We start from the raw sequence: 23,170 nt of genomic DNA, 5'->3' as shown, positions 1-23,170 counted from the left end.
AGCTGGAGGTACTACAGTTTTTCATCTTATTCCAAGTCACTACAGGTAACTTTAGTTCAAATGAGCGTCGGTGTGGGCTATTAAAAAATAGAAGCACTCACATTGATCTTCTGTTGCATGTGGATATTTGACAGACTGAACGACGCTGTAATGAAAACCATCGAGTGGCGAGCATTATAATCTGACAGTCCTTTTCTAAAATAAAAAAATCATATTTTAAATCAGTTCAAGTGATTCATTACCTGCCAGAGCAGCTGCTACATTTAATTCAATACTTGGCAAAGAAGAAAAAAAAGGCTTTTAAATGTTGAATAATCTCCAGGGATCTTTTCATTTCTTTCCTCTTTTCTATTGGTTAGAAAAGGAACCATTAGAGGTAAAAGCCCAAATTTACAGCACTCAGCTGTGGAAAGTACAGTAATGAAATATACTCATGTACTGAGCCTTAGCAAAATGTTACTTTTACTTTTTTTTTTAACTTTTTGGTATTTCCATTTAATGCTGCATTATGTGACTTGTGTGAGAAAAGCAAAGAGAGAACTCCCTGCTAAACCTTTCAGATGGTTTTGTTTAAATTACAGTTGGAGGCTCAATAAACGAATATGAATTGGTGTTGCACAACTTTTGTAGGTTATAGCTCTATTCTTTTACTCAAATAGAATATTTACTGCAGGAATTGTACTTATAAAGGAGTATTTTTACATGATATAAGAAGACAGAGCATTTTGGTTTCTCACTTTCTTTAACATTGCGAGATGGAGCATTTTTCAAAGTTTTCTTAAATTTTTCATGGAATAATTCATGGATCTTAAAAACAAAAATCCAGCAGGTTTAGGAGACTAATATCTATGAGTGTGGGGGATTTGGTTCAGGTACAAAGAAAAATCTGATTCCAAAGAATTTAAATATGCTTTCATAAGGGGAAGTATGCACTCTACTTAATTTATTTTTCTAATCAACTTCATGTGAGAGGCAACTTTCAAAAGCAAAATAGATCTTCCTTCCTATTTCCTTTCCTATGTTCCAAAAATATTCACATGTATAGATAAGACTTCTGTACGTTTACTCTGGAAGAATTCTTACAGAAGGAATTTTACTTATAATATATTTTACAGTGTACATTAAGTAAAAGGAAGGAAAAAAACTTGACAAACACCTTATGGTTGAAATCCTACATTTTTCTGATAGGCAGAGTGATATATAAATATATAAAAAAGATAAATACGTTTGAAATATATAATAACCTCGATTTCCTCCCTGAAAGGTTGTGTCAGTGCTTTTGAAAACACTTCTTCAAAACGTATTTCTGCGACTGTGACAATTTCAGGACACAAAAATTGGTTTTCGTAGCTGGAAACCTGCGACTAATTCTAAAGTAGGTCACTTTGTCTGCTAGTTTTCACCCAGACAGCATCGGAAAAGTGTCAACTGTGTCAGAAAAGCCCTGAGGATGATTAACTGCTGCTCTCTTTTACTTTCCACTGAGAGAAACTCAGGTAGACATTCAGCCTGTTACTCCCTCGTTCTTCTGATGTTCTGTCCCCCGAGCACAAAGGTAACTAAAGCCTTTAGTGCAGAGCCATGACCAAGAAAAACGCCACACTGGTTAAATATTAAGCACCAGTGACTCTGAGTGGTCACAGGATCAGTAACAAGACTCTGCAGTGTCACCGGCAGGAGATTAACTCGCTGTGACGACAGGAAACAGTGTCTTCAGTTTCCCTGATAAACTTTGGGACAACGCAACTTCCAGAATCAGACTACGCAAGTTCAACTAACGCTGAACTACAGATCAGTTAAAAAGACGTAGAAGTCAATAAAAACTGTTAATCTCTGCTACCCAGTGAAGAAACCTAGAAAAAAAATGTAACTATCTAAAATATTAAGAGTTCTAATCAGAGTTTGGTGCATTTGTAAAAGCTTTAATAGACTTTTTTTCTCTACATGAAAACCACCTAATCGTTTGGACATCAACAGAATGAATCACCACTTGTGCCTGCAGAGGGCGCTGCCGCTCAGTAAAAGTTACATGTCTCAATTCAGGGGCCGCGTTCTTCGTCGGCTGCATTCGTAGAACGATAGCGTCACTAGACTGTTCCAATTCGAAGGCTCCTCCAAATGTGTCCTTTCAATCCCAGAGCAACAGATGCTCCACAGGGTTGACCCTTCCCGGCCCAACATATCCCATGATTCAAAGAGGTAATGGCAGCTAAAAGCGAGGCGAAAATGTTTTAAATGTAAGTACTCAACCGAACAGCTAACGGAACATATGTCAAAAAAAACCTTTTCAACGAATTTTAGAAAGAGTGACGCAATAGAAAGACTAGACCGTCTTATTTCAGTTCGGCCTTCGCAGTGTACGCGTTGGATTGAGACACAGCTAGTGCTGCTTTAATTTTCCATATGTGATTCTGGAGGCACAGGGGGGCAGCTGGGATTGGCTCCAGCCCCTCCGTGATGGATGAATGGATGGAGAGATATGTGTTGTAGATGCATCATCATGTGCAAGATTTGATCCAAAAAATGAACTAAAGATGAGATTTTGTTTCCATATCATTGGTCTTTTAGCCACAGAATCTGCCATAAAAGTCATTTGCAAACTCAGTTTTTCTGACAATATTTTTTATAGAGCAACATTACAGATTGATAACAACTTCAGTCATTGATATTTCTTTACTAACTAAACATAACTTAAGAAATAAAACATAACTTTATACAGTTTTAAATATGCTGGTTCAACTCAGTACAAAAATAAAGGCAGTGAAAAAGTTTCCATACCCAAACACCATCATCACATCATCAGTCACTCGGAAACAGAGGAATCCTGGATGAACCAGTTTGGCACATTATCCACTTATATAACAAAGCATGAATTACAAATACTGAATGATAATTTGGTACTTTTCCTTTTCCCTCTTTCATGAAGCTTTGGTGGGAGAGTCCATGGTTGTTGAACAGCCACTAGATGGTGCTTTGAATCCACAGGAGAAACCTCCAATAAAAGGTCACAGAATACTTTTCGGATGCTCCTGCTTTGCTTGGATCTGTTTCCGACCACCCCTGTGCACGTTTAGAGCCGGCACATGTCAAACGTCTTTAACTGGTGTCCAAGTTATTCATGCTACAGTTTCCTGTGTGAAAGCAGAGTAGTCCACATGATACCAGGATATCCGTGACGTGTCCACCCTCCTCAGTCCTTGCCAGCGGAACATGTTTGCAGGCGGAAAAACAGCGCTCGCACCTCGACCGGCAGAGAAAAATCCCATCGCTTCTCTTTGGATGTCCTCTCACGTTTCATTGCCGGTATCCGCACAAAGTGTCCAGAACAAATTGTCTTTATAATTCCCATATACGAATACAATCTCTTTCTCATTCCTCATACACAGAAAGACAAAAGCAACAAATCACACGCACTCAGTTCTTTTCTTGACTTGTTTTGTGCCTGTGAAAGGCAGCATGTGCTAGGATTTATCCCCTTGGAGAACCTGAATTAAAAGACAAAATCTGTTAAAAATCATCTCTCGTAAAATAACCGACTGTTTTTATTTTGTATGTGTGTGTGAGGCCCATGTCTGCGTGCGTGTCTGCGCTTTGCATTTGATCACGTGTGTGTGTGTGTGTCTGCGTTTGCGTTATCGCTGCGTTACTGATGCTTACCTACCTGGTTGCGAGTTTTGTGGGATTTCTGCATCAGCACTCTCCACTGGTCGTACAGCTTCATGGACATGCTGCTGCAGCCGTAGGCGTGTTTCCGCACCCAGCCGAAGAACTGCTTCAGCTCCCTGCGCAGGGTGGAGTTGGAGTCCCCGCTGGACTTGGAGTCACAGGAGCCTGACATCAGCCGCTCTGCACGGTCAGAACAGAGGGAGGGAGATGAGAAAAGAGAAGAAGTTAGAGATAAACAATCACGTATAGTTCCAGATAATAACAAATTAGGGGTTTCGAGATAATGCATATCGCCAGGAACTACTTTTTCTTGAGTTTTTGCAACATATTTGATGATTTGTACTTTTTGGGTCTCATAGTTATTTTAACTAGAACGTCATCTACCTCCACCAACACACAACATCAGCCCCCTGATCTGGATCTGCACCAAACTGTTACGGGTTCTGTCCTGACCCACACTGCCTCCTTTCATGTTTCCTACTATTCCGTCCAGTCGTTATTGTTCAATACTGCTAACAATCTGTCTGTCTGCTTATATCAGGTATAAATACTTCTTTATGAGAAAAACTCCAGCATTATATTTTCTACTTGAGGAAAAGTACATATATTATTTTTTATTTAAATGAAACCATCTGAATATTTCAAATATCAGCTCCCTATATATGTTTATTTCATCACAATCCATGAATGAATCTCTCTGAAATCGTTAAAAATGTTCTAAAAGACCCATCTCGCAAAGTAAAGAAAGTCATTAAACATTTCCTGGATCTGTCTCCTGATACGAATTTGCACCAAAATTGAATGGCTTCTTTCCTCGGGTCATTTCCCACCCAGACACAAAGTTTCATGGAAATCGGTCGAGCAGATTTTGCGTAATCCTGCAAACTAACACAGAAGGAAACATCCCCTCCTTGGTGGAGGAAATGAAACCATGTGAGAAGTTCACATCTTAAATGTCTCTGATCTGATGATGACTCTTTGACATCTGACATGTGAAAGTGGCCCAAAGAGACAGAGCTTTTATTTGAAGGGGGCCACAGCCAAGAACAGTTGGTAACCACTGATTTAATCTTTAGAAAAGCATCTTATTGCATGTGTTTCATGTAAAATAGCTAGAGACAGATAAATAAAATATAATGAAGTAGGAGTAATAGGTATTAAAATGCTCAATTACCTTATTAAATTACAGTTATTAATCACATTCCAGCAGAGTTAGAGAAGAGAAATCCACAAAGAAGAATTTAATAACTGCCAAGGATGTGTGGTGTCCTGTTTATGTGTGTATGTGATATAATATTAATATTAATGCCACTGAATGATGCAAACCCTGATCAGTCTGGTGCTTCAGCCAAAGTTCCTGGCTTTCATGGAAAGGTCTGGGAAACCCTTGAAGGAAAAATTCTGAACTCGTGTTTTCATAGTTGTGGCCATAATTCCTATCAGTTACGATAACATTTACTCAACAATTGCGTTGCTAAGGTCTGGGGGAAGCAGGAACCACAGGCAGCCCACAGCTTTATGACATCCAGTAGAGCAAACAGCAGGAGTAGTGAGACGAGCAACAGGTTTTTAACAAATCAAATTCGGTTCAGCCTCCTGTATCGGCCTTTTCATCATCGTTTCTTTGGGAGGCAACGAGAACATTACACGTTCCGAGTCTGGTTTGATTTTAAGGATGTTTAACAATGATTTGATTTAACTGATGCATCTGCTCCAAATTAAACTGCCAATACAATACAAAACAGAGTGAGGACATTGAACAAGGACGGTAAAGTAGCACAAGTTTTGTTCTTCTCAGAGGTTTTCCAGTTTCAAACAGTGGGATGTGTGGTGCACCGTGATATTAAAAAAAGTTCGCTGATAAAATATGCCCCCGCAAAACGGACCTGAATACACAAAACAAGAAAACTTAGATTCTGTGTGTGTGCGTGTGTGCGTGTGTGCGTGTGAGCTCACCGCTGTGGGGTGTGGATGCAGCGGTGGGATGGCTCCACTCGCTCCAGATCCCAGCTTTGCGAGAGCCGTAGATGCCCACAGGGTTACAGCGGACCTGAACACAACATTTCAAACTCATCATCACACACATGGACACACACACACACACACACACACACTCAAGGATCCGACTACACCATACCTGGACAAAATAAACAGTTCCAGGTCTGAGTCCAGCCAGTCTACAAGAGGTCTGGTTCCCCACGTCATCCATCACCTGGAAAAGAAGAAGACACAAACACAGAATAGTTGAGCGCTGGAGGTCTGACCACAATATTAAATACCAATGGGCATAAACGAGAACACAGGGAAAATCAAGATGTAGAGAACACAACTATAATCCATGTACGGACCTAAACATGCACACCACATTGTTTGATGGCTCCTGATCAGCATGTTTATGAAACTATTTTAATGTAATTGCGCCCGCTGGGTAAAATCTGTTCTCTGTTACTTATTACAGAGCTGGATTCACTGGGACACACACAGGAGAGCGTGCAAGGTACAGACAGGAAAATAGATACGGGGAGAGAAACACACGCGCTGGAGTTAATAATCTGGTCTAATAGTCCCCACTTTCTCTCTGGCATTCGGTCTGTAAACACTTGTTAGAGAGCGACTCCAACAGAAAGCAGAACATGGAAATTACAAGCATCGGAGGGCTAATGACGTGGCGCGGCGAAAAGCCAAATCGGCAGAAGTTAGCGCCGAGCGTTTTTTTTTACAGCCATATTGAAGACATTAACAGCTGAGATGTATCCCTCCATTCCTGAGCATGACCTCATGATTACGGCCACTTTTTCTGAAGGGAGACAGCGTTTTTTTGTTTTCACCACCAAACCCCTTTAAGCCACTTGGATTCGAAGTCTCCTCTCTCCGCCTGCGAAACGCTCTCATCCCTCCGCCGTCTCTCCACTCCCCTTCTTTTATTTTCCCACTTTGCGAGCAAAGACTTGCTTACATTACATCTGTGTAATTCCGCCTTAATTACTGGAGAATCTTCACTCTCACCCAGAGGACTCTGCAGAGCACCATCTGCGCGGCTAAAGGTTTCACACAGTATTTTTCATTCATTAAAAGCTCAGATAGAGGTAAACACAGTGGCTCTGGCCTGTGTTTTTCCTCCTGCTCGGACCTCGACTGCTAGATTTATGACTAATGAAAGTTTTTTGACGAGCCCAACTTTTAATTCGTCTGGCAGAGGAGGCTTCAATCAGACCAGATTTGAGGTGATTACAGCGCGAGGATGAGAACCAGCTGGGATGCGGTGTGTGTTTGAGGCCGGGAGACAGAGAGAGCAGATTCATCCTCCATCCATCCCATAACCGCGTGCCCACTTGTCCTTTACCTTCCAGTCCTGGCTGTCCTCCAGTCTGTAGCGGATCTGGTACTTGGCCTGAAACAGGAAGTCCTTGAGAGCGGGCGGGGCCTCCCAGCGGACGCTCAGCTGGTCCTCCAGTTGCCCGACGCGACTCACCATGACACCTGACGGAGGGTCCGTGGTCACTGGAGGAAGAGATGGAGGCGGTTATTGAGTAAGAAGCAAAACACATCCAATCAACACCTTCAAATGTGAAATTTTGTTCTTCACCTAAATTAGTGTAAACTAAAAATCTTTGTTTTTTTATTTGTTTGTCCGATAATTTTATTTGAAATGCTCCTAATTACTCACACTGAGCGTGTTACTGTGTCTAATTTGTCACTATTACATTTTATGCACAGCTACATGAAGTTAGTTCTATTGGGTTAGGGTGTTTCTGTCCATTAGTCTCTGTTCGGCCTTGTATTGATCTCTGCCGACTCCGGAATGAAATAGTTTCCTCTTATTTCTCCACTGTGTTCACTCACTAAGTTGCTGAGCAGTGAACATCAGTCAAAAACAGTAAAGCAGTGAAATTAAAAAGGTGTAAAATAGAAACAATGAGCGAAAAGACTCCCAGAGCTTTTTAGGGAAAGTGTAGAATTGTGTGATAACAGGTTAGTTTGAGCAACTTCTGATTTGATCCATTGGTAATTTAGAAATATTGATAAGCTTCAAGGATTTCAGCAGCATTCAATAGAACAAAAGAAAATAAAAAAACTCAAATGGCACGCAGTAGAGTGCATTCCTCCACCAGGGTCCAACAGTCCTCTTATAAAATCACATTTAAAATTCACTCGATCCAGATTTTTATTTGGATCTGCACCAAATTCCACACACTCATAAATATCAGTCGCCTAAATATGCCTGATTTCTTTCATCAAGATCCATGAAAATCAAAGAAAATATTGAAAAATACCTTATTTCACAAGGTTAAAGACAATGATAAAAACCCATGTCACATCCTTCCACCAAGTTTCGTGGAATTCCCTTTTGTTCAAGTTTGCGAAATCCTGCTGAAATACAAACTATCTGACTAACAGACGGGGGAAAATAATAGTAGTTGTTATTAAATATAGTGAATATCATTGGTGTAGACTCCTAACTGTACAGGGATTTCACACAGGGCAGAAACTGTTTCTTTTAATCATTACATCCATTAACAAGTTTATTTCTATCCTGAGAGGATAATGAAAAACCTCTGGTGGACAGATGGCCCAGATTTTCATTTCCAACCATGGCTGCAAAACTCCACAGCTCAGGGGTTTCTTCATACTTAAGGTTAAGTTTGCGGGGTCAGAAAATCCATTCAGTACAAACAGTAAGTGGTAGGAGTGACGTCTGCGTGTCAGAGCACATTGAAGGATTGTTCGGCGTTGGCTGAGGTTTGCGGTCAGATGCCTTCTGAAGGCTGGACTTGTGCGGAGCTGGAGGAGGCTTTTTCATCTGACAGTGATTATCTTTTTCGACAAACAAACATGTGGTGACAGACCATTACTTTAACTCTCCGCCCGTTTTGTTCTGGGCCCTCGAGCTCGTTTCGATGTCAACGTCAGTTCCTCTTCGCGACGTCGCCCCACAGCGGCAAACAAACAAGGCGACCCGGGGGAAAAGAAGAGGATGGGGAACGACTCACTGGAGGAAACGCCGGAGTTTCGGAGGAACCAAAGACTGTGCAAAATAAAAAGTGTTTGTTCAGACGGCTCTCGTGGGTGAAATAAAAAGGATTAAACCCCAGTGGGCTGCTACGGGGGCCATCCCTCCGAATAATATTTATTTTAAACACAAAAGTGGAGAGTAACACTGAGAATAGAAAAGTTTTAAATGTTGGAAAAAACTAAATCGGGGATGGATTATGAGGAAACAAGGCCCCGTGGTTTTTAATTATTTTAATTATTTTAAAAGAAAATTATTCATTCTTATTTGAGATCATTACAGTAGTTATATTTTATCCCATTATCTTATGCTAACAAATTAATCCGTTCATTGTCTTAGGGTAAGAGATTACTTTTCTCATGGTGACAGATTCAAGTTATTTAATTTTCACTTTTCAAAATCGTGTATTGGTTCGATATATATTTCCAGTTTCAGGCTGTTTACTCACTAGAACCTCTGTCCACTGTCTTATTACCATTATCAGCCAGCACTTTCCTTATTTCAGTTGCAATCCCAGAGAGGAAAGCAGCAGTGAGGGGGTTTCCTCGACTTTCTTTGCCCTGTGATTCACCTCTCATGCTGCGAAGAGGCTGATGTCTGCAGCTGGATCTGAGAGCAGGGCTGCAGGAACGACTCTGAACTTCGAATAAATTAATTTTATTGCGAGAGTTGAACTTGTAAGATGCTGCACTGAAGGACTGAGCTCTTAAAAAGCTGCATATACATTATTTAGCACCAAGTATAAGGTCTTACAGAATTTTTAAAGTCTAGATAACGGGTTTCCTAACTGTGTTGTTTCATTATTATCTTAAGATGACATTGAATTCTATCACGTCATTCTGACTGGAAATCCTCATTCATTTTAATCCAACTTAACATTATAGCGGAGAACAAACATTTTAAATGGTATCTGTAATAAAGAACATGATTCCTCTGCTTTTTATGATTTTAGCTATAAAAGTCCATGAGACATGACAAATTGCAGATGAATCATTAACACACTGTATGTCGTCATCCCTCGACACAGCGGTGCATGTTGCCTCTCGTCACTCGGTGGAGGGGGCTCCCCGTGACTGAGGAATGCAGCGAATACTGTAGGTGGAGGCTTCTGCCTCGCCTTCATAACTGATTGGACATGACCGGAGACGCGGGTGACTCACGGCAGCCGGAGCACGCAGGTGTGGTTGCTGTGTTTTATGACACGCTGCTGTTGTGGAAACTACTCGACAGAAAAGAGCGGCAACGTGAGCGAAACAAAGCGAATACACACACACACACACACATGCACGTACACAAGTCCAGAAACCGCCTACACTCCAGCCCGCCTCTCTGTTTCTATACTGTTACCAGGCCCTGCCCTGCCCTGGGGATGTGTAAACAGGTGTGTGTGTGCGTGCGGGCGTGCATACATTAGGGAACGGAGAAGGATTACAGTTTGATGGACACTTGTTTCCTTGCCAGTGACGTGTTCGCCCCTAAACTCTATATGGTGTTCTCATGGCACATTTCCCCGACATCGTTAGGAGCGTGTTAGGAACCAGGTGAAGCGTTCCAAGGGAATCAGGTTGTATTATGTCAGGTGTAAGTCTCAAAGCCTCAAAGCCCAAACTCCTCGGGCCTCAGGGGTCTGCAGTCGGCTCAGAGACGGGATTAGGTTCGAGGATCAGTCTGGAACATTCCAACACTACATAAAAGAGCGTAAGCGACTGCTTTCTGTGTGTGTGTGTGTGTGTATGTGTGTGTGTGTCCAGTGAGTATGAATAAAGAGAAAATTAGCTCATCAAAGGGAGAGGGTGTTTCCCTTTGTCACACACCTATGCCTGTCCAGGTGTGGGCATGCATATGTGTGTGTGTGTGAGTGTGAGTGTGTGTGTTTTTGTGATACTGAGAGAAGAACTGGGTCTAGTTTCATGCTCCGTTTGCTTAAACCGCACTAAGCTAAGCAACGGACCGCATAACAAAGCTTTAAAAGGAAACACTGCTCACTTCCTATCAGTGTGAATCTGGGCAAGAAATTGCAAACAACTTTCTCCGACAGCCGGAGGCCACAGGACTCCAGCCAGTGTCCTGCCTGAAGGAATAAAGGAGACGAGGCTGTAGAGCAAAGGATTACTCTTCTTCTGAGAGATGCCTACTTGGGGCTGAAGCTTAAGTCATTCATGGTTCCCAACCTGTGGGTCACAAGATGAATCTGAGGGATCACGAGGTGATGAATACACGTTGGAATGAACCCCTTAGCAGAGTTATCCCCCTTGTGCCGCCTTTAATTAGCTTCATGGTCATTATTAATAACTTTATTCCTCACACAGTATATATTCTCTATAGGCTTGTTCCAGCTTTGTCTAATCTATGGGAAGTTAATGATGGGATGAATAGTTAAACCCAATAATGTGTTTTTAGGGTTGCAACATTTATAAATATGTAAATACTTATTATATTTTGTGCATCATTTTATACACATTACGCATATTTGGTACTTTTGGGAATTTCCACTTTAATAAAGAAGGGAATTCAGAGAGCACATACCTCCACCAAGGCTAATGCCAAAGTTCCTGGATCTGCCTGTTTATCCCGATCCGCTCCAAATGATCGTGTCCCACCCCTCCACAAACTATCTTGGAAATCGGTTGAGTAGTTTTTGATTTATCCTGCAGACTGACCCTGACCCCCTAACACTAACAGACGGACTGGACTGGCGCAGATTAAAAATTAAGTTCAATGAGGGTTTTAATCAGTCATATCATGTGGTTTAAAAAGAGTCAGCTTTACGATTTTATTTTGTAGTTTTATTCGCTCAAGCACTTAAAATGTCTGCCTGTTAACCTGACAAAGACGACCCCTGGATGGTGCCCTGCCCTTTGGATGTGTTAAGAAACTGGATACAGCCGTTCAAGATGGCAGCCCAGGCAAGTTGCAGCACGTCATTCCGTTGAAACCAAAACTTTTAATTTTTTACATTTTTGTAGAGTTAGTTAAGAAGATTGACAAATGGGGTTGACAAATGCGTTCTTCCATCCCTGAGAAACAAAGCCTCCAACGGTTGGAACCTTCCCAGCCCAACCTATCCCAGGATTTATTGCACCTCAGTGACAAACCATTTTTTAAAGAAGTAATGGCGCAGTCGATCAACGATACGTCCAACGCTTGAGCATCACGCTTCAACTCAACTGACCAGCTAATGTTACTCAAGTTAAAAAAAACACGCGGCATTAGAACTTTCTCGTATAGTCCAACTTCAGCTCTGTAGCTTGGCAACAGCAATAAGGGCGGGACGAGCTGGTGACGCAGATCACGGCAATCCTCCGTAGACCAGACTGTCTCATTTCAATTTGGCCTTAGCTGTCTACTCAACCGGGTAGAATGCATCTTTGGAAGGATGCAGCCCGTGAATTGAGACCCAGCCAATATGACAGTGGTATCGATTTTCTCATCTAATGCTTGGCAAGAAAGTGCATTTCCCACAATGTCTGAACATTGGTTTCGAAGACAAACAAATAAATCGTTCAAAGGTGTTCCGAGGGCCCAGTTAGCTGGATGAGAATCAACACGGTTATTTTAACCATGTCAGTTTTATTCCCTAATTTTTAAGGCTCATAGGCCTAAGAGTTTGGTTTCCACTACCCCCTCAGCCTGAGGGCTCGCTAACTCTCTAAACTCTAGAAAACAGCAGTTCAAAGATAGAGGGTCAAAGTTCACTTCTTCTCACACTCACCTACGTCTAGGATGTCAAGGGTGATGACATCAGACGTGGCCCGCCCCAGCTGGTTGGAGGCCTCCACCCAGATCTCATAGGGCGTGAAGAGGTGCAGGTCGCGGGTGATGCTGCAGGAGTACGGCTGCGTGTGAGTGTAATCCTCACACTCCTTCTCTTTCCCATGCCACCTGGGAGGAAAGAGAAAATGCTGAAACACCTCTGGACAGAATTCAAAGGCCTTGAATAATGCACTCAAGAGTTTATCTGGCACTATAGTGGTTTTATGAAGTGCTTATTTACACTAATCTGACTCCAATAAGAGATCTCCATGCAGTTGGTACGCCTGTGGGCAGTGCATGTCAAGTCACTTCTCTTTTGGTGTTTTTAAATAGCTGATTTAATGATAAAAATATGTGAATAGATCCCTTACATCGCATCTGAAACTCATTTTTTGAAAATGTATCGTTCCAGAAAACCTGTTTTCCTAATTCTCATGAAATTTGACTTTTTTACGGTTGAAAGGTTTTTACCCTCTGGCTACCTCTGATGTTACTTCTCTTAAAATGAGGTCTGCCAAAGACGTAATGTATTTTGTCCTGTTTCCAGCTTCACTGTAGCTTGTTTCTGGGGCGTTTTTGAGGCATGTCAGTATCATTTAAAAAAACTCTCTTGAAACATGTTGATTTTGAATGGAAACTTGTGCAATGGGCTCAACAATTGGGTGTTCAACCCATTTGAACACTGATGTTTTTCTTGGTTTTCACTCCCTTCACCTATGACGTGGGGACTGCATGTCTCTACATGTAGTAATTTTCCAAATAAGTGAGGATGGTTAGAAATACAATCAACTGACCGTTCGCTAAATGCTTTCTCTCAGCTTGTCCAATCATAGCTTAGTAACTGTTACTGGGCATGGCTGGTTTGTCAACCTTTAGATATCCCCACATGTTGAAGCATTGTTCATGGTGCTGCCGTAAGAGCCGTAGACTCTATACAAAGACATAGGAGGGTGGTGTCTTTTTAAGCCTAAACAAAACCCAAGCACAAGATTAAAAGAAAGATCAAGATCAAAAGATAACCACACTGTTTAAAGGGGAAGGCATCTGTAGTTGGGATCGTCTCCATGCACAGCCAACTGGCTAACTTCTTGCAGTTCACTGTGAGTAGCCTAACTTACTACTTACTTACTTACTTACTTAATTACTTACTTACTTACTTACTTACTTACTTACTAAGGAGCACTAAATAATTTTGTGGCATTACAGTTGGCAACTTATAATAAATGCTGATAGTTGACTGATAGCAGGTGGATTGCTGAGGACCCAGGGAGGTGCAGTGTAGGTTGTATTGTTTTTTTTGGGATGAGTGGTTCTTAAGGAAGCTTGAAACTTTATTTTTCTACTTTTTTCTTGACTTGAAGAAGAAAGACAAAAAACCTGAACCATATCAAAGCAGCGTGCAGCAAAAGCTATAAACAGGATTAACACAGGCCAAGCAATCATCCCCCACTGACTTTGAATGGGCACTAGGCTGAACAAAAACTCCATTTACAGGCACCACTGGGCAACATTATCCAACAAGGAAGAAGTCCGTCTTAGATTATGTTCACATGCTTCCCAGTTCATCTCACGCCACAACTTTGTAACTTGTTCTTGCGACTTTAGTGTGTTCGTGTGCGGACCGTGGAAACAACATGGACGCTATAAAGATGTCAACTTTTAGCGAGAGTTGTTGCAGTACCAGTACAATCCCTGAAACCACTTAAATATTGCTTTACCTGACTTGTTATCAGGGTCACTGCTAATACAGCAGTATTCTGACACCACGACTGCACTATAACATATATTTTAGGGTAATAGTGGCCGCTCTGTCCCGCTCTTGCTTGGATTTGTAACTCATAAAGGTGCAATAATCATAATTTCAGCAGACAAAATTCTTGCTGTTAGTGACTGGCTAACTTACTTTTTATCAATTTATTTACAGTTTATTAGCTGTGTCTAAATTTGGGGGCCGCATCCTTCAGAAGCTGCATTTGTAAACTTTACGTCTGAGCGGCGTGACCAGACTGTTCTAATTCGAAGGCCTCTCCAAAATCGGGCCGACAAATGTGACCAATGTTTCCACCCCCGAACAATGGAGGCTCCACCTGGTAGATCCTTCCCGGCCCAACATATCCCATGATTCATTGCATTTCAGTGACAAATTGTTTTTCAAAGAGGTGTATAGAGCGGGTCCTGTTATGTGTCTTTCTACTTGTTTTCATTGTTCAGAGGAGGAGTCCGCCATTCCAAGCAAGATTCGGATCACTTTCACACGCACAAGGAACTTACTGGAGATGACGCATGCATGTAATTCAGTCTGTTTGTAACTCTATGACATTGATATCAGCCCCACTGTTAATTGTTTGCTCTCCTAACACTTTATCGGAGATGTATCGAGTCGCAAATGCAAACCGAACATTGCATGTGTAATGTGGAGCAGTCAGAGGAAACACATTTATCTGTCATGTATTTGTAAAGATAGCACTGACCACAGCTGGTGATGAACTAAGAAGCAGCAGATATGTTTGTCATTTTTCGTCAGCGGATCCTTTCTGATATGAGGGAGCGAGTAATGAAAGAGGTTCTCAGTGAACACAGCAAGTTGTTAGATGAGTTTCAGGTGACACTCCTTTCACAGTGCTCTGCTCTGTCAAGAAAACTCCTTGTAACCAAATCATTAATGTAATTCTAATAGACCGACTGAAGTGTACAGATACCAACTGCTCTATTGTGTTTCTACTGAAGTAGCTGGAGTATTTGCTGTAGTATTAAAGCGTACTGTTACTGCCAGTAACCAAGAGCAAGTGATCCAAAATCAACCAGGACTGAAATCTGAAGCATTAGAACATTATTATCTTTGAAGAAATTCAATTTCCAAACTAAATCATGGATTAGATCATGTTTTTCATGGTTTAGCCGCAGTGCGTGTGTGTGTGTGTGCGTGCATACCTGAGTTTGAACTTGAGCGTGTACTGGGTACTAATGTTGGTCTCTCCCTTTCCTCCTGGGGCCCAGCTGCAAGTCAGGTCTTTGGTGTTCCTGGACCAGCAGGTCAGATTGACCGGCTTCTGTGGAGGCACTAGGATGGAAAGAGGGAGAGAGGGGTAAGAAATGGGTGAGGAGGGAGGAGAGAAAGATGGTGAGAAAGAAGTTAGAGAGAGAGAAGGTGGAGGGACATTGACTCAGTGAGAGAACAAAGTTACCTCCAACCATTACTTTAGCCCCTTCCTCTGGAGTGTAATTCACCCACTAGTGATGTTCCTCAGAAATTGGTGTTTTTTTCTTAATTGGCGTGTGTGTGTGTGTGTGTGTGTGAGTGTGTGTGTGTGTGCACCTTCTGATTTGGTCAGACTCAGGATCCCTGCCAACATTCCTCCTCTCTAAGAACACAGGGTTCTCAATGCCAGTGTTGCACAGAGATTAAGATCCCGACTGTGTGTGTGTGTGTGTGTGTGTGCGTGTGTGTGTGTGTGTGTGTGTGTGTGTGTGTGTGTGTGTGTGTGTGTCTGCTGCAGCTCATGTACTTTTATCTCTCTGATGACCATTTTTAATTTCAGATCTTGAGAGTGAGGACATTTTTAAAACTTGAGCACATTTTGGGTGGTCCTCAATTCTCCAAAGGCCTTTTAAAGTTTAAGAATAATGAAGGTTAATTTTACTTGTGTCTTATTTGTGTATTATTTCTTATTTCTGTTATTATTGCTATTGGTAATAATAAAATGGAGACATCACTTAAAAAGTTGGATTATGCAAGAAACATGAGTTAACAAGGTTTAAACAAACTTAATTTGATTAAATATATAATGATATCGAATAAATAATTGGCGAAAACCAAATATATACATTGAAAAAAGCAAATATTATCCTTAAGGCTTGGTTTTAGTTTTCTGGCTTTTAATTTGATACTTGAAAACTATTCACATTTGTTTTCTTGTTTTCTTAAGACTAGAAACAGCTTGCTTAGCTCTGTCCACTACCAGTCACAAGTAGTAGGTTAACATGGGGTTGTGTGCTGGACTGTGGCAAACTCATATTGACATTAAGGCTCCTGGGAGTCTTTGAGTCTTTATGCTAAGCTAAGCTAACCAACTGCTGCAACTTTATGTTTATAAAACACATGAGAATGGTATTAATTAATTAATCCATCAGCAAGACAGAAATTTCGCCTATTTGTGAAAAAACTTGTTTCTTCAAGGTAAGGAATCCCCCCCGGAGATAATTAAATTATTTCAACGTTTTATTATGTTATCACATCAACAAGGTCACCCAATAAAGTTCACTGTAAAAATAAGAAACTGTATTTAGGGGTAGGTAATGGCCCCATAATACTGAAGTATAAGTGTGTGTGTGTGTGTGTGTGTGTGTGTGTGTGTGTGTGTGTGTGTGTGCGTGTGCGTGTGCGTGTGTGCGTGTGTGTGCGTGTGTGTAAAATGTCAGACCCCCGCCCTATGAGTAATAGTGCGAGTAATGGACCACACAGGTGGTCGAAGCATCACACAGTGACACCCACTCACGGAGGCCTCTCACTGGGCCTGAAGGCAAGAATACTGAACATAAAATACAGCCAACAGGGACTTAAATCTGCCCCCGACTTCGTTGTTGTTTCCCTTTATTGCCGTTTCCTTTTCACTTCTCTCGCTTCTGTGGTGTGTCGCCCTCATCCTGCACTTTGTTCTTCCTGTTAACAAGCTACTTTAAGAACTCAAACTGAATTAGAAACAGAGCCCTCGCAAAATAAACATCTTAAAGTATTTTGACACCTGAATGAAATACTTAGTGGACTAGATGGGTGCTCGGAGATTGCGTATCTCCGCCAAGGCTATCTCCAATCTCGCCATAAATAAATTGAAAAAATGTCATGGTAATCAGTTCAGTAGTTTTGGAGTATTCCTGCTGACATTCAGACAAATGGCAATGAAAATATAACCTAATTGATGGAGGTAATAAGACATTTCTACATGAATGAAATCAAACACTCGTGTACAGCACTGCAACAATTGACAAGCTTCAACTTACTCCCGACGTAGAGGCAGGAGCCGGCTAAGATGTGCCCCTTGTGGTTGTGACACACCAGGTTGTCTCCGGACGTTTGCCTGGAGGCGTTGAGTCCGGCCAGCGTCACACTGAGGTTGGTCGGACTCAGCACTCTGTAGATGGAGCTGGGCAGCTGTTGACCATTCAGCGTCCAGAACAGAGAGTTTGCGTGGACGCCGAGGTCGGGATGGACCCAGCAGCTGGCCGTCAGGTTGGACCCCATGCGAAGGACGGGGTCCTGGGGGTAGATGATTGCTACATCTGGAGGAGGGCAGGAGGAAACGACACTCAGTGACGTAAGAACATCCTCACTTCACTTTTCTTGTGCTACAGAAGTTGGTAAGAGCTCAACATTTCAAGCAGCAGCCCACGGCACTAACCAATCAAATTGTACTCAAGCGTAGGCACTAGCCAATCAACTCAAATCCTGCCTGACAAACTGAAAATGAGCCTCGACCGAGGAAGCAGAGTCGATGAATCTGGTAAGTGTTCATCTGGTTGGAGTTTATTTCCCTTTAGCAATGCATGGACCGCTATCCTGACACATTATCATAAAGCCAGCTGTGTTGAGTGTCCCAAGCCGGAAACTGATTGGTTAGGGTTGTTGCTATGGCGATTGTGCCCGCGTCAAGCGTTAAAGAAAGTCGTACATGCGAATGCTCAGTTAGGCTTCGGACTTATTGGACCGTAAGTCTTTGGAAAGATGTGGGTAATTATCAGGCATAGGTCACTATTCATTTGCATTCTGGGAAATGTAGGATTTGGGAGTTTTACCCTATGAAAGATAAAAGCGAGGATACCTCGATCTGTGCTGCCCCCACTTAAATCACTGCAGCACCAACCTGAGGATGCTCGATTCTCAGTCACATTCATCATAGCATCTAAATTACTGCATGAACAGATGGTTTCAGATAATCTCAGATGGTGGAGTAACCTCGGATGCACCAGCAAGAGTTTGAAAATCTGCTTGAAATGTTCCGCGTGGATTAAGTTTCAGTAGGTTGATATTAGATCAAATGTGGGGAGAGGTTAGAAAACTCACTTGAAAACATGTTGTCAATGATGTGAAAAATGCAGTTTTAGAGGACAACACATGTGCAAACTTTATTTTGTGAAAGACTAACCATAACAAGTTATTAATGTTTGTGACTTCATTTTATAATAATCATAAAGTTTTATAATCTTTTATAGTTTATTTTCATAGTTTCATAATTTATAGATTATTGTTTTTCAATTTTCCTTCTTGAATAATCAGATTTAGTCTCAGTTGGTTTCTTTCTCCCGTGTTACAGTAACTCTGCACAGCTGTTTTCTCCTCTGGGATTTTCTGTTTATTTCCAATAAAGTGGTTAAATATATCAATTATACGACTTCTACCACTTATATTCATATAGTTTTAAGCAGAATATAGTTGGTCTTCCATTTTATTTCCTTTCTAATATCGACACATGTTGCCCACCTAGGTCGACGGCACTTCAAAACCCAAAATGTATGTGTGTGAGATGATTTTCTAGATTTTTTTCGAGGACATGACTGAGCAGTGAGTGAGAACGTCAACACTTTGTCAGAAAACCTGCAAATCTGCGCCCGCGGGGCCACAACTTTCCGTCTGGCAGCCACCTCACGCTGACAGACACTGTGTGGTCCCTTTTACGCAGGAGCCGCCTTCGAGGAAGTTAACTCAGCTGCAACTCCAAACCACCAATAATATCATGACCCCCATCTCCGGCTTCCACCGGCTTATCAAACAAACACATGGGCAGAGTGCTGGTTGTCTTTGTCACCGGATACAGTGGACTGAAGGCATGATTAGCCAATAATATACCGATCCAGCTGAATAACAATCAGTGTTTATGTATTCCAGGCGCTGAGGACGGGACGTTGGTGTGAAGCCCTCCAACAACTCCCTTCTTCTCACAGTTCAAACACCAACAAAAGAGAGACACAATTATTGCTGTTTATTGTCTCTGCTCGACACGCTCAGCGGACGAAATTGCTTGTAAAATCGTATTTGTTTGGAGAGGCTGAGGCTGATTGAGGCACCGGGGGGGGAGGTTTAACCCGACCACAGTGGAACATGGAGTCACTGCACAAGTTCAACTGAGAGAGGAGAAAAGGTTTCATCTTTGTCTGGGTGAGAGTAGGAGGTCTCCTCATGAAGGGTCTGTGACCTTCGCTGTCCTTTCTCCAAAGGTTCACGACGTCCATTTCTCAACTATTTATTCTCCACTCATCCGTGCAACCGTCCAACTAAAGCCCGTCCTTTCCTCCGTCTGCCATACGATATGAGGACATGTGGAACATTTTGAGAGGCTGGCCAAGTGGAGGAAGTCACGCAACATTTAGTGACAACGAGCCGTGCGAAGCCATCTGAGAGGAGATCGAAGAGACAACGGCGGATGGTTTCAAATTTACAATTCAGGTATTTAGCTTGTGCTCTTATCTGGAGTGAGGATAAATCTTCTCGAAACGTCAAGTCAACTCAGGGCGAGCACAGGCAGGACAAATGGAAAATGTGTGTATGAGGAGAGAGTTTCAGATTAAAAGACGTTGTTTTGAGGGGTTTCATGTATTTTAAGAGTGAAATATTTTGTATTAAATGATCACATCCAACATAATTACCCCCTTACACGACCACGAGCTGCATTAAATAGCTAATCACATGTTAGAAAGAAGATTCAACGTTGAAACTGTTGTGTTTCGGTGGCATCTGTAAACCACAGCACGCTGAGTGAAGGGGAAGCACCGTCCGTTACGACAGCGAATAAAACCGTAATGACCAATTAGGCTCTATAAAACACAGCAGAGCAGGTTAGGATCAAAGCCCATTGTCTCGTCTGAGCCCGGACGACTGGACTTCCTTTTATTAGTGCCTTTCAAACAGGATGGATAACAGGAGCTCGTCTGTGTGGAGCTGCACTGTGCCAGTGAGCTCACCATAAAAAAACTAATCCAGCCACTTAACAGGGGAAGCGGACATAACTTTGATTTATTTACGTTACTGTGCATTAAGCTGCCGGTTAACATGCTCCCCCCCCAAAAAAAAAAACCCAGAGCAAATGATGTCACTGATTCAGTTGTGGTCCGTGAAGCCCTCATGCTCATGCTCCCCATGTGTTAAACGAATTACGGCCTGACTTGTTGAAATTCAGCCTCCTGGGAGATGAGTCCTCTGTGTAGGGATACGAGCAGTGTACTTCACATAAATAACAGGAGCTGTCAAGTGGAGGGAAAAGTGGCATTTGTCCTTTTTTTTTATTTGGGAAGATATAAACCTGGGTTGATCCAGTGATTCCCAAGTGCATCATTATTATGTAAAACCATCTTAGGAGAGAATTGGTCTGTTATTTTACATTTAAAAAATACGATAGATCGAGTATTACCCAATGAATGATGTGTGTGATTTATATCTGTTCCTATATGGGATTTACATTATCTTAAATTCGTTTGTCCTCTTATAGAAAACGTTTGTATGTGCTCCTTTAGTTAAACTGACATTTTATAATTATAATTTAATTTCGTATCAATGACATTTGTCTAATTAATAAGGTTGGGCGATAAAACAATATCAGTTATTTAATCAATTATCGCAATCTAATTTTTGCAATGTAATTTGCGTCACCGTCCTAATTACAAAAGATCAATATACATAAATGTAATTACTTAATTATTGCAATGTAATTTTCATCAATGACAATATGACAAAATTCACTGTATATATACGTGCTAGTGAGCAGTTATAACACATAATTGATCTTTCTAACATCTATAAAATGTGGTTTATTCATTATTTATTAATTGTCTGCTCATAAAGACAAGTTCAAACCTTTACTCAGGAGCAAAAATCTCTCTTTAAACTTTAAAATATATATAATGTGACATATTGTGCTAATTGTTGATGTGAAAATGTTTATCTTTATAGATTTTCTGGGCCATATCCCCCTGCCCTTATTATTAATATAAAATATAATGTTTTTGTTCATTTTTAAAAACACAGATCACTGATATCACATCTTATGATGCTCTTATGAAGGCTTGTATTTTTTTGGTATTGTTTAAGTTGACTCAACCCCCTCTACGATGTGTTATGTGCTACTATCTAAATCCACTTTGGCTCCGGTTGTATCCTTGAAATCAGGAGCAGGACAGTGTCACAGTGTTTACAGCTGAGATCTCTGGGTGACACATGGATTAAACTGATCTCAGTGGACCCAAAAAGAAAAGAACAAGAAAGAGCAGCAGCCTGCCCACAACTAAAAAACCCTTCCCCAGCCAGGAGTGTGTGCATCCATGGACATCTGTGTGCAACTTACGTGTGGACAGGGACACCACAGTGCCCGGGCTGTGCAGCGTGAGGAAAACCAAGCACAGATCCAACAGGACTTTCATTTTCCTCCCACGGCTCCTTGTTAAAAATGTGCCCCTCGACTCCTCGTGTTGTTGTGATGTCGCCTTTCTTCCTCGATCCTGGACAGACTTTACGCACGGGACCGAAAGAGAGAAAAAAAGAGAAAACAACGACCCAGCACGCTTTTTACGCAGAAAGCTCCAGGTTCCAGGAGGGAAGGGGGCGCACGAGAAAAAGTGTGACCCGGTGGAAAAAGTGTGCGTGTGCGCGCAGCCACGAGACGACACCGTCCTCTGTGGAGCCTGAAAACACTCAGGGCACCACGTCCTGTTTTGCAGTCTTTTCGTCTTTTAATGCTTCCTGCAGCCAAATCATGCACAAGTTCATACTTTCTAAGCCCCTCCTCCCTCTCTCTCTCTCTCTCTCTCTCTCTCTCTCTCTCTCTCTCTCTCTCTCTCTCTCTCTCTCTTCCCACACAGTCACTTCCCCTCTTCCGTCCTTTCCCTGCTCTCTCTCTCTCTCTCTCTCTTTCTTTTCTCCACCTCTCCGCCTTCAGTGATGGGTAGGACAGAGAGTCAGAGCCATTCACTTTCACTGAATCACTGAGCCTCTGTTAGTTTCCATGCCTCAGGTCTCCTCTGCAGTTTTTCTCCATAGGAGGCTGTTGAGTCACAGTGTTACAGGAAAGGCTCCTTTCCTCTGTTTCTCTCTTTGTCTATGAGGAGTGAAACGTGCTTTGTGTTTTTGTCACAATAAGAGAAAACCCATTTCTTTATTGAATTAAAATGTTTTGTGGATATATCAATGTGTGTGTTTTGGTTACTTGGAGACTCTAAATTGGAACAGATTGGAGTAGGATTCTCTAATATGTTCTCCATGTCCAGTAATTACAGACTATGGTTGTTTGTTTGTTTGTCAGCAGGATCACACACAATCTCCTGCTTTCCAGGAAACCTGTTAGAAGGATGGGACCCGGGCCAAGAAACAACCCTTTACATTTTGGTGCGGCTTTTTTAACACTTTCTTTAAGGAGGGAATAATTCATGGGTCTTGATTCTAGTTAATTTGTCACCAGGCCCGGGTGGAAATGCCTGAGATGTTGTGGCCTCTAAATGTTGCAGGTCTCAGTGCTGTTGCTGACTAATCAGCATATTTTCACAGGACAAAATAAAAATCATTTAAGTCTTTATTATAGCTGAACATTTCCAACAGGTTTAAATGTCTTCCCCTTCTCATTACTTCACTGTTAGAAAACCACGACACATGAGCCATATTTTCCTTTTTTGACATTTTCTTCCACTGGTCAGAAGGTGTCACTGCTTGTTGCCATGGAAACATGGCTCCTAATTCAACTTGGGCTAACGTCTATAACCTAC

General features: G+C 41.9%; 1 protein-coding gene across 2 annotated transcripts; it reads right to left on the bottom strand.

The window, feature by feature from the left end:
* Window positions 1–2,611: 2,611 nt before the first annotated feature.
* Window positions 2,612–22,181, bottom strand: crlf1a (cytokine receptor-like factor 1a). Of its 2 annotated transcripts, none has more exons than XM_035169164.1 (9): window positions 21,760–22,181; window positions 17,429–17,707; window positions 15,362–15,491; window positions 12,390–12,559; window positions 7,010–7,167; window positions 5,804–5,878; window positions 5,623–5,716; window positions 3,658–3,846; window positions 2,612–3,485 (listed from the first exon to the last, which is right to left on the bottom strand). In XM_035169164.1, exons 1-9 carry the CDS (start codon window positions 21,833–21,835, stop codon window positions 3,469–3,471), a joined length of 1,188 nt encoding a protein of 395 aa, XP_035025055.1. In that variant the 5' UTR covers window positions 21,836–22,181; the 3' UTR covers window positions 2,612–3,468. The 2 variants fall into 2 exon arrangements, with proteins under 2 accessions (XP_035025055.1, XP_035025054.1); XM_035169163.1 differs by having other exon boundaries at window positions 3,662–3,846.
* Between the last annotated feature and the right edge of the window lie 989 nt (window positions 22,182–23,170).

Source organism: Hippoglossus stenolepis, chromosome 10 (genome assembly GCF_022539355.2).
Source record: "Hippoglossus stenolepis isolate QCI-W04-F060 chromosome 10, HSTE1.2, whole genome shotgun sequence".
Classification (NCBI taxonomy): Eukaryota; Metazoa; Chordata; class Actinopteri; order Pleuronectiformes; family Pleuronectidae; genus Hippoglossus; species Hippoglossus stenolepis.
Note: the sequence above shows the minus strand (reverse complement) of the source record. Positions and strands in the feature narration are given on the sequence as shown.

Bases quoted from the DNA above. Each gene is read 5' to 3' on its own strand.
- crlf1a (XM_035169163.1), bottom strand. From the start codon at position 21,835: ATGAAAGTCCTGTTGGATCTGTGCTTGGTTTTCCTCACGCTGCACAGC. The intron at 12,560-15,361 runs GTATGCACGCAC...CTTTCCTCCCAG, and splicing joins ACGCTCAAGTTCAAACTCAG to GTGGCATGGGAAAGAGAAGG. The intron at 3,847-5,622 runs GTGAGCTCACAC...CTGACCGTGCAG, and splicing joins TGCATCCACACCCCACAGCG to AGCGGCTGATGTCAGGCTCC.